Source organism: Haemaphysalis longicornis, unplaced genomic scaffold, assembly GCF_048455015.1.
Source record: "Haemaphysalis longicornis isolate Haplotype H1 unplaced genomic scaffold, Haemaphysalis longicornis Haplotype H1 scaffold_3, whole genome shotgun sequence".
Lineage (NCBI taxonomy): Eukaryota > Metazoa > Arthropoda > Arachnida > Ixodida > Ixodidae > Haemaphysalis > Haemaphysalis longicornis.
In genome coordinates, this window is record NW_027526335.1 from 27,394,423 (window position 1) to 27,406,560 (window position 12,138).

General features: G+C 49.7%; 1 protein-coding gene across 2 annotated transcripts in view; it reads right to left on the reverse strand.

Annotated features, from left to right (window-relative positions):
- Positions 1-9,102: 9,102 nt before the first annotated feature.
- Nup98-96 (nuclear pore complex protein Nup98-96) overlaps positions 9,103-12,138 on the reverse strand; it is a 79,301-nt gene continuing 76,265 nt past the window's right edge. For both annotated transcript variants that reach the window (XM_077702701.1, XM_077702700.1), the window contains one exon: positions 9,103-10,250. In XM_077702701.1, the coding sequence (XP_077558827.1) occupies positions 10,043-10,250 (208 nt within the window). In that variant the 3' untranslated portion in view covers positions 9,103-10,042. The remainder of the gene's footprint in view (positions 10,251-12,138) is intronic.

Consider the following 12,138-nt stretch of genomic DNA (forward strand, 5'->3'; position numbering starts at 1 on the left):
ATTCTCTTGAAACATGTTCGGTGTGTACGAATCGGCTAAGATCAGGTTCTACCCGAAGACGAACAACCCTATTCGTATCTCCATATACAGTCGAGTCCACTTATAACGATACCGTTTATAACAATATATCGGATATAACGATGAACAGCTATGGCACCGCCAACTTTTGTATTCTTTCTATGGTAAAATAAACCGCTTATTACAATGCTCCAGTGCCACGATATCATGAATCCGGTGATTTTGTGCACCAAAAGTGCAAAAGTGCAACTCTGGTTGCGCAGCCTACTCAGGTAGTGTCTTCGTAGAAGGCCCAATGCGTGACACAGTCCCTCGGGGACTTTGTTTCCGTGAAGGACATTTACCTCAACTAGGTGAAGCACCTATAGATGCTCTTGGAAAAGATTTACGCTAGCTTCACACGCGGCAAACAAAGGGGACCGACTGTGGCTTCTTTTCCACAAATTAGTAGTATTGCCACCTTGCTGGCATGCGAATAAAATGTTTTGAGCTCTGTTCCGTCTTTTCATTTCGCAACCCGCTTATAACAATTATCGTTTATAACGATGAGATTTCCTAGGCACTTCGATATTGTTATAAGTGGACTAGACTGTAGTCCGAATAATCGGTCTTATCAAGCGAATAACTAATTCCGGCGACCGGACCTACGAGAAGAGGAGGAGCCACGTTTGTTTGAGAAAACAGAATCGCGTATTCCCTCGCTCACCTCCACGCCACTGAATGTCGAAAAATTAATCGTCTCATTCGGAAAACCAACAAGGCGGCGCTGCAGTTGCCCTTGCACACCTCCACGGACATGTTCGAACTGAAGGTCCACAATACCGCAGAGGAGCTGGTAGAAGCCCGTCTTTTTACCCAGATGACCCGTCTAACTATTACCCCCCTCCCCCCCCCCCCCCCCCCCCGAGTTGTGCGTATATGTTTGTTCAATTGAGATATGAATAGGGTTGTTCGTCTTCGGGTACAACCCGATCTTAGAAGGTAGAGCGCCTCAGCGTCCATATTATATCGCCACTGAAGTTGGCGAGACCGTCGACCTTTGTGACTTCGATTTAGCTGAATTTTTCACAAGGTTGAATTGGCAAAAACCGACGGATTCAAATTCCTTGTATTGCTGGAAGCAATTTAATACGGTTCGTAGCTTCTCGGGGCGCTATATTTGGCGAAAACATCATTAGGTGTCCCACCAAACGCGAAAAGTGACCGTAGTCGTAGTTGTCAACACGAATGGTACCAAAACGAGCGCCACTGTACAGATAAAATAAATTGGGTTCGTGAGGGTATTGGGCTCTGCCATAGTATCCGCCAAGTGCGCTAACCACAGCGCCAAACAGGCACCCTACCAGAATGGAACAATTAGCCTGACGAGTGCGCACGTGATGACACGAGCGTAGAACTACGTGCACGCGAAGGAGAGCTCCGACAGTGAGAAAGCTGCAACGTGGAGTGCGGCTAATCTGTCTGTCGGAAAGAGAGAGAGAGAAAAAAAAAAAACATTTATTTGTACGACAATGCTCTGAAGGAAAGGAGACGGAGACTCTTCACCCGCCTCAGACGGAGGCCAGAAGCCCTTGGGCTCCGGCCACGTCTTCGGCCATTTGGACAACCCGAATCTGGACGTCCGGGTCGGAGTTGCGCAGGACGGTCTCCCACTGCTCCTCGCTTTTAATTCATAACGAAACACCAATAGATTCTCCTTCTGGGGACATTCCCAAATAATATGGCGTAGGTCTGCCCTGCCTGTGCATAGCTTACATCAGCTCGTATAGAGCCCGGGGTGACAGTACATGATCGGATTGGGAAATGTATTTTTCTGTAAGAGGCGCCATGCTACAGATTTCCATTTTTGTGAGGGTATACTGTGAGGAATGGAGGGGGGGGGGTTATATTTAACCCGTCCCAATCTGTAATCGTTAATTATGTCCCTGTACGAGACCATGCGGTTCCTCCCCATCCCAGCACGCGAGAAGGGCTCAGATGTTTCCTCAACGTGATCGACTCGGTTCGCCAAAAATTCGAGCGGCGTCGTGAGCGTTATCGTTACCGGGGGAAAAAAAGACCATAGAAAACAAGAAAGAGACGCAAACACGGGATGTTTTCTCTACCAAGGCCTCCTTTATTACCGACCACGCTTTACTCGACTGAGCTTCATTGAAATTACTAAGCGATTCTCAGTATAATAACTTGCATTATTTACTCGCACTTAAAATTTTTCAGTTATTTTTCCCTCATTTACGGTATATGCTTTCCAGCACCTTTCAGTTATCTTTATACAGTGCCCCGAAATTAAATAAGAAGTTTTTTTTTTCTTTATCTAACCACTGATGTTTGGCTGATCCCCTCATTGGGTATGTTCCATACACAACGATGTAGCAGTAAGAAAGTCTTATCTGATAACCGCTAGGCTTTAGCTTTCAAACCACGTAAACAGATGGAAGTGCCCGAGGAATCTTCTGGCCTCTGGGCGTCGATATCTACCGGACAGCCGGTTATGATTGTCTTCTAATGTCGTCATGACAAATCAGAAAATGGGCGCTTGCGGGAACTCTTCCAGTGCGTCCTAGTTGAGCAAAAAGTCGAATTAATTCGGGCCGAATTTACACGAGTCGTCTGAACTGCTCCCTCGGTAAGAAAGACTATAGCCTGCCTTGCTCTAATTGAGACGAGTGTTGCGTAGGTAGAATAAATATCCCGAGGCCGACACGAACGTGACCCTTTCACAGGGGCGAGCTATTTACCCCCTTGTCTAAAAACCGCAGCAGTAAAAATACAAGCAGAGTAGAAGCAGGCGGGACATGATCGGGTGATCAGAGTTCGCGTTGTGTTTAGCGCGCATAACTGGGCTGTGAAGAAGGAACACGCACCGAGTTGTACGTGGTATATGACAGAACACTGTCGTGCGGCAGGTCCTATCCGCCCGGGTGTCTCCATTCGCACGCCACGTGCGAACATAACCTATGCCGTTTTTGCTTCTTCCCTGTTCTTCACATATTTCTTCGTTAGAAAGTGTAGCGGAAAGGAAGCGGGGTCTGGGAGAGAAACAGCGAGGTGGAAGTAAACTATGGGGAATCGGGAAATGAGAATATGGAGGGGAAGAGGAGTGAGGAAAGACATTAGGAACGGGCGCTAGTGAAGGGAACTGGAGGAGGAGGGAGGGAATATAAATGGACTCGAGGGATGGGATGCGCACAGGGAAGTTGAAGAGACAGAAGGCGCGGTAGGGAGGAGGAGGTTTGAGAATACAAGAGGGTGAGAGTAGTTAGAGAAGCTGTGGAGCCCGAGGGGAAAGGGAAGACCCGAGAGGGATAAAAGGTGGAGGAGGCCGAGGAATGAATGGAGGCGGTAAGATAGGAGAGCAAGAAGCTAGAGAGGTGGGTACGTGCAAGGGGAGAGGGGAGGATGAATGGGGAAGGGGAAGTGAGGGACGCAAGGATGGAAGAAGAAGGATTCAGTCGGGCAGTGAAGCAGTGAAGGCAGGAGGGGCGGTGAATGGGAAGAGATGGGAAACGGAAGAGCGCGAGGGGAAAGGATTGTGTTGGACGGCAGGGGCGGCCAAAGCACCCTTCTTCCGAAGACGTTTGCCGCAAAGCAAGCAGATACATGGCCAATTTTTAAGAGACCAATATTTCTTGAGCTACCCAAACGCGAAAATTTCGGTTTGCATGTCACTCAAATCAGCCAAATGTGAGAGGGGAAGATTAGTGTACATAGCCAAAGGGGGAAAGGACGGAGAAAATGGGGAGATACAGGGGTATGGAAAAGTGGAAAGGCGATTGTGAAGACTCTGAAGGTGATGAAGTGGAATATTAAGAGAATTGGTGATGAGATTAGATGAGGCAGAGAGGAGGGGAAGGAGAGTGTAATGGAAGAGAGGAAGGAGAGAGACTCTTAGACTAAACCTCTTCTTTTCTCCTCAACTTGAACGGTTTATTTTCAAGATGTCCCAAGCTACGAACCTCCCACCCTCTACTCCCGCTTCCTCCACTTGACCTAGCGTCTTCCTGATGTAATAAAGGCTATCTCCTCCTCCCTCTTTCCTCCATGAACTAAAAGAAAATGTAGTGGAGGGGGTGCAGTCGAGGAATGGACGAGCGAAAAATGCGAGGGGAGGCGTGGAGGGACTGGAAAAACTGGCAGTGGCAAAGGGAAATGGAGGAGCCGCAGGAGGGTAATGTCGCGTGGATATCCCGTTTGACGTGTGTAACCCGTGCCGGTGGTGTCGGCAATCGGTCCCGTGCTTTGTGCAATCTCCCACAGCCACACATGCCATGTATCGTCCACGTACCTTGTCGATAAGCCTAGGACGATGGCGTCAAGGCACGTGCCCCTGGCTCGTGTGCCCTGTCAGCCATTTTCTGAAAGCCGCTGTCCAAGAGCCCACGCTAATCGGGCACCACACCTAAGAAATAAATTCACCATCTGTCTGCAGCTAGCGTCAGCTGCATCTACGGGACAAAACAATGTAAGATAGGGGAAAGGGTTGAAAGGGGCGAAAGGTGGTAGGAAGGAAGGATGTAAAAAAGAAATAGGAGAGAGGAGAAAGGTAGGGGATATTTTAGGGAAGAAAAATTGGGGACAGAAAAGGCAGCAGTGGCAGAGGGTTGGTGTAAGGGAGATGGGCCAGAAGACAAACATTCCGGAAAAAGAGTAAAATGGCGGAATGTTGGAGGGATAGTAGAGAAGACGGGTTCGCCTCCGGGCAGTAAAGCCAAGAGGGGTACCGAGGTGATTGGAAAGGACAAGGTAGGAGGAGTGCGGGGACAGGCGGTGCGGCAGCCAAAACACTACGGTCGTTCGATGCCATTTGCAGCAAAACAAGCAGATATGCATGCAATTTTCAATTTTGCGTCAATACCGGGTTCACGTGTCAGAGTGGATAGTTGCTATTGGTCAGCTTCTTAACGTGAAATCACAGCAGTTCGCGTTGCAGAACAACCAGCATTGGTGGCGGGATGTGAAAATCCTGATTAGTCGAGAGATGGTCAAGACGGGTGCAAGTCACGTATACGGAGGAGCAGAAATGTTTTATCCATTGTACAGTCCACCGAGTGGCATTGCAATGCTGACGTCGTTTGCCTGTGGAGAATGTGGGGCTGCCAGGAGAGGAGGAGGAAGAGGAAAAATTAATGTACCAGGCAGAGTTAAAGGGAGGGAGAGGTTGTTAAGCCTCTCTAGCGTGGGTGGTGTTCCACAGTCCGGGATCCCATTGGTCGAGGCCACCGCCCGTGCCCACTGGACGAGAGCCCGCTGAGACTCCGTGCAGGTCCCAGCAGCCGGACAGGGCTGCATACCAGCCCTCCCTCACTGGCTTCGCTTTAGCTTTTATCCCTGAATTATATTGGTAGGCACATACCATATGGCATGTATGTGCCCACTGGCCACAGAAGTTACAGGAACTACCGGTTGATGCGTTTGCGCCTTGCGGGGCTGTATAGTGATCACGTCTGCAGCCTGTGAAGATGGCGCTCCTCAGTTCTATCAGGCCCTTGGTGGGCGCTGGGAGCACGTGCTTACCGAGGCGCAGGTATCTCGTGACATCAGATAATGTGGTTAGCGGGTAAGGTATGGGTCAGAGCTCGGGAAGTCAGAGGAATGCCGGGGGAGAGACGCTCGGGCAGCTGTGTGCGCAGCCTCCTTCCCCTCCACTCCTTGGTGGCCAGGTACCCATACAGGCTGTTTTATGGTGTCAGATATTTCTGGGTTGACGTTAGTGATAATTTTTTTCTATCAAGGAGTGCTACCAGACCCCTGATGAAATTTCGGTAAGCTTGTTGTGAAGCAGACATTATGTGCATTGCGTCATAGTGAGTGGCTGCTATAGTCGTCTCTTCGGCAAACTCAATTTTGCTTGTTTTCACTGATAGTCCATCCACCTGTGTTCCCTCATGCAGGACCGCAACCGCACAGGTGCCCTCAAGTGAAGGCGTCAACATAATACACGCCATTACGGGCGCCATATTGTTTTGTTATTGCTGTTCCCGGGCTTGTCTTCTTCCCAAGTTTCGGTCAGGATGCATATTACGGGGCAAAGGTTTAACGATGAGTTTACGATGCCAGGCGGGAGGGATGTTTGCTCTGTTTTCAGTGGTGGGGGTAGTGTCACTAGATAAGATACCTTTATCTAGTGACACTAGTAGAAGGTAGAGCGATGCAGAGATCCTCAACGACCTGCCTGCCAGTAACAGTCATTGACAATCGCATGATTTGACTTGTGTACTGAGCCTCCATAAGCTCAGTGATCGTATTGTGCATGTCAAGCTGTATTAGGCGTTCGGTGGGTGTCCGTTTGTCGCAGAGTTTGCCAAGTGGCACCGCGCTGAAACACGTGGTGAAATCTCATCACACGGGCGTTGTTTGTGTTGCGTGATTGCATTGCAATTCTTTTATGGCATAATACACCTTGTCGAAAGTACGCAAGCACCTCTTGCAAAGTAACTGCGTACGCTGCTGGGGTCTGCAGCTCCTTCGTGGGCCTCAGCTTCACAAGACCAAACAATTCATTCAGTGGTACGTGTGCCAGTGTTTGGCGAGACCCACTCTCCCACTATTGTTCTTCTCCACGTAAGTAAAGCCCTTGATTGCACAGATTTACAATACAAAACAGACAGCCATTGACCTCCACCTTGTCCGTACAGCTGCATTTCAGGTGTACGTGAATTGTAATATACATATATATATATATGTTGATAAAACGTAGGCCCACCCTGGCTGTATTAAGTAGGTATATGAACATAACATTTGCGCGCATGGTTGGGTGTTGGCTGCTGCTGCGAGCAGGAAGTAGAGAGGGTCAGCGCCCGACTCTAACGGAACACTTGCGAGTTAAAAAGGGCCAAATCAAATTTTTAACAGCAGAGCTGTTCAATCTCGTAGTTCCGGCGTGGAGCGTTATCAGAAAACTCAGCCCAGTCGAGCACACGTGAGCGTGCACCTTGTGAGGAGTGCCCAGTGTCGTGCAGGCTTGCGCGTGGGCTTGTGCCTAATGAAGAACTCGGGAGGAGGAGGGGATGGGGACGGGGGGAGGGGTAATCCAAGGAAAAATACCAAGGAGTGCCTTGTCAGGAGCAACCGGCGTCGGCCAACTCGACCTTTAAGAACACTCTGCCCATCGTTCGTGGCGCGATTTCTCACATGCTCTTTTACTCGCAAGTTCACGTGCATCACGCCTGAAGTGGGGAGCACAGATGCAGAGTTGCACTACAGACGCAGAGTTCGCGAAGCCAGTTGCCGCAGGTTCCAGCAAGTGCCAACGTGGTCCACTTTGGGAGAGATGTGAAAGCCTGCGGACATAGCAACCCGGGCCTGCCAGTCATAAAGAACTTTCAGCGGCAGTTAGGAAATCCATGTGAGGTGCAACCGCCGGGTCTCCGACGAAAGTTCAGGGGCCACCAGCTCTGCTCTTCCTCCAGCCTTGCACCACTAGTGCAAGCTGCGCCAATTTTTTATTCAATAACCGTAAAGTTCCGAAACAACGCCCACCAAAACTACAGAGATATCAAGTGAAAAATACGGGGTGGGCGAACCTTCAAATCTGGTGCGAAAAAATACAAAAAAGTGGCCACACCGCCAACCAAAACTGCGGTGATATCAAGTAAAAAAGCTGGATAGGTTGCGCCTCTATTGTTCACAACTGCAACATTCGCAGTGTTTGCAGCCGCGGGGCATTTCCGTAGAGGGCTGGGCTTTAGAAGGCGTCCAAGCTAGTGCGATTTTAAGAGGTGGGTGATCTTAGGAATTTTTTACTACTGGAAATTGAATATCTCACCACTAAAGGTGGTGGCCGATGTATCAGGGGAGTGCGTTTTCTCGGAACTTTACGGTGAGCTTTTAAAGAAAAATGTATAGCTGCCTTTTGTAGCCATATCTATGACTGCATTTTAGGCAGATGCCTCATTTTTCTTTGACATGATTTCCACAGAAAGCACCATTAAGGATAGAAAGATGTAAGGTCCCATCCCAACTTACTTCAGTCCAGTGCAGGCCACTTTATTATCAGAAAGACCCAACTTTTAGGGGCGAACCTCCTCTTGCTTGGGCCCTGTCCTGTCCCTCGTAGCGCCGTGTACATACCGCTCATGATGATTGTGGAAGGATGCCCCTAGGGATTGGCCAACCAAAGATTGGACAAAGAGGTCAAAACATTCAATGTGTTCGTTGCTACCCAACAAGGAGGAGAGGAAGAAGAAGAGGTCGTTCGTCGTCTGCAAGCTCAAGACCCGTACCGGGGGTACGCGACAAGACGCTCTGGAGAAGGCGACGGCCAAGGTGGCTAAAATGTCACACACCGAATTTGCCAACTTGCCCATGGAAATTCTCATCGTCCCAAACAACCCCTACATGATCACCACAAACATCAACGTCGTCGATGGGCTTGTCAATGGGGCAGTGGGGGGTCTCAAGCTTTGCGAGCGAGGAGTGGTGGTCTTGACGCGGTGGTGCCCGGTTTCAATCCCACAACTTTCTAGCCGCGACGGGAGGTACGTGGCGCTCTTCCCACTGCGCTACAAACTGAGACGCGAGCATGGCTACGAGCGCGCTTTATGTCCTTCACTCATTCAGATGGTGCGCGCCGTCAAGAAGGCCTATAACAACGTGTCGAGTGCCATTGACGCGGTGGTGCCCGGTTTCGATCCCACGACTCTCTGGCCACGACGGGAGGTACGTGGCGCTCTTCCCACTGCGCTACAAACTGAGACGCGAGCATGGCTACGAGTGCGCTTTATGTCCTTCATTCATTCAGATGGTGCGCGCCGTCAAGAAGGCCTATAACAACGTGTCGAGTGCCATTGACGCGGTGGTGCCCGGTTTCGATCCCACGACTCTCTCGCCACGACGGGAGGTACGTGGCACTCTTCCCACTGCGCTACAAACCGAGACGCAAGCATGGCTACGAACGCGCCTTTTGTCCTTCACTCATTCAGATGGTGCGCACTGTCAAGAAGACCTATAACAACGTGTCGAGTCTTTATATGATGTGTAGGCGAATGTTTCACGGTTTTACCGATAAGCATTTTAGCTTCGCCCCTCTCATCATCATTCACTTCGTGGAGATTGCGAGATTTTTTTCAGATTGTTTTGAAACCATTGCCAACTAACTGCCATTTGCTTTATTTTCAGCATTGCCATCAAATATTTATACACATCATGAATGCATCCGTTCCAGTGTTCATTACACAATGCTTGCAAGACAATGAAGCCCACCATTTAGCCATTCTATATACGCGACAGTTTGCTTCAAATCACCTGTCTCGCATTCTTGTTCCCTCTAGCATTGTACAGATTCCTATTAGTGTCAGGCACGAAGCAGTTCCACCTAACTTCACAAGACAGACACCCGAAGGTTGTTCTCACGATAAGCTTATTTCACTACAGGAAATCAGTATTTAAAAAACTCTGCAGCATAGAGGTTTTTACACGTGCTTAAGAAATGATTGGCTGTAGAGCAACATACTGAGGCATAAACCCATAGGAAGATCAGAGGCACCTGGACACTATGCTGAAATTTTCTGCAGCAACCCGAATATAAGTGGTAGCACCAAGCTAAGCCACATTAAAAAAAAAAAAGACACACAAGGAAGGTAAACTGACACATTACATCTCTTTTCTTTGCTCAGCAATGCAATCCATTCCAAAATTCAAATGACACTGAACTGACAGCAAACAATCAACGTTCATGCAATTACCCATGACTTGAGAGTTTCAATGTCCAGACACCGCACAATTTCATGCAATCACAGTTCAATAAAAAAAAAAAAATCGCTCCACAGGCAATCAGTCCCCCATATCAAGTACACTGCAGAAGGCTAAAAAAAATGCCAACAAGTCATTTGTTTAAAAACATGGAGTAATGAAGCTAATACGAAATGTGAAAATAAACACGAACGAAAAATATTAAACACTTGCTGCGCTTGCTGGGAAGCGCAACGAGAAACTGCGCAAGGTTGCTCGCAAGCAGTCGCTCACTGCAAACCAGACCCACAACGGGCTTCCAGATTTGACCGAAAAGCGACGCCAAACGCGGACCTCAGCTCAAGCCATCGCCGAAGACAGTGTTCTGTGCACAGGAGCGGGCCAGCAGTTCAAGGTCCGTGATGCTGTAGTCGTCGGGCATGGACAGCAGTTCAATGTTGCGACAGGCTGTCTGCATTGCACTGTCGGGCGTGCGGCTCTCGGTGCTGGTGATGAGTTGGAGGAGCAGCGACGTCTTCTTGGCGACCTCAGCCTGGCACAACCTGCACCACAACACCAATGCGGACGCTTTTACACAGGCGGCAGTACAAAACGTATGGTGGCTCACTGCAAGCTCACTGAGGCAGCCGACAGGTAGGGACCGCAATGCATTCACTGGCAGCTACGCTGCCTCATGCACTTACATGCACTTTGCATGATTTGTACTGTATGTGCAGGAGAAGAACATGCTGCAGACACGTCTTAATAAAGGAGTAGTGACAGGAAATTTAAAAGCTGAGATAACTATGAAATGCTCCCTTTTTATCAGGAGAAACCTCCCATCAAGTTTCAACAGCAACCGTTCAGTATCACATACTTTAAATCCATTTTAACCTTCACCTGCACGAGAAAGACCAGAGAGGGCCGGCATGACATCATCTGCTCCTTGCCCCAAACTGCCGCCGTCAAGGCTCCCGTGACATAGCCGACGTGCTGGCCGAGGTTGGTGCACGGTGCTACGCCATGTGTACGTCATGGTTTTGGCACTGATGTCATGCTGCGCAGGTGTGTTGAGATGAAGACCTCGGCCAGTCTGGGTGCGCGCGTGCGCTCACTTCCGCGTGCGTCCAAGCCCGGCAGCGGTGCGACAAGAATGGTGGCATCACGGGCAACCTCCTGTCATGGCGGCTGCTTGGCGATCGCTTTGTCGAAACCGAAACTGACAGGAATAAATGATGCTGCAAATGATTGCTTATGCAATCGACCAACTAATGTGCCATTCTATTAGTGGGCTGGTAGGCACCCATAGCAGCGAAAAAACGTAACACGAAAGTTTCGTGTAAGTACTCCTTTAAGAACTCTCAAGGCTCCACACATCTTGGAAGCGTGAGGTGTTCTATAGCATGAGGCGATGGAAAACAAACATCTTGGTGTGTGTGCCATTACAGCACACGGTCACCATCAAAATCGCACGCTGTTAAAACATGACTCAGACCTCAGCTTATACATCTCATCACTTGGATATGCATTTTGAGTAGATTTATTAATACAGTGGAACCCCGCTGATACTGTAGTGTGTCGGGTCTCGACTAGATGGCGCCACGGCGACCATCATCATAAGTGGACAAACTAGCACTCTAGGTGCGCTAATAAAGCAGGCTCCCCGCCAGGGCGGGTTATGTTCCTGCTGGAAGCATCGAGTGTGTGTGAGTCTCTCAGGGCTGTGTGCTCTGCCGGGGCGGTCCCTCGGCGTACCCGCTTGGCCACCCTCAACAGACACGTCCCCTGCACTTACAACGACCTGTTTCTTACAATGGATCACCGTGGTCCCGGCGAACTCCACATAGAAACAATGCATTAAAAATCTCGATGACATGACACTCGGGTGCATGCAGTCCGCCTCATATGACAGATGACGTACCCTGGCGCGGATAAACTGGCGTTTTTCGCATAATTTACGCCGCTTCGCCGCCTCTTCCCAACCTTTCTTCATTCTAAACCCCCGTTTGATGCTGCTTGATGTGCAAAGGTCTGTATACGGGCCAGACCACCTGCGGAACAGATGCAAGCAAGCAGGCGGGTACTCGTGAGTAGGGTTTCCCTTCGATGACCCCAGGTGGCAGCAGTACGGCAACGCGCCAACTGCAAGAAAGTTCCGGTGGCAGGCGGACTGTAAACTTGAAGCTCCCATCGAGCCGCCAACAAACGCGAAAACACATACGACGCAACCCCACGGCGATGACCGAACACCCGCTTTCCCTGCCTGCTCGATTCAACTTTCTTCCTTTCACGACGTTCTCTCTCCCTACATCTCTGCTCTCTGCTTATCAGTGTCTTTCAAAGCCGCGTCGTCACTCCAACCTAGCAAAGAGCTCTTTGCTGGGTTGCCTCGATTCACACGCGTCCGCCGCAAGGGTGGAGACACAAATACGTTGGCACTGTCATTTTGGG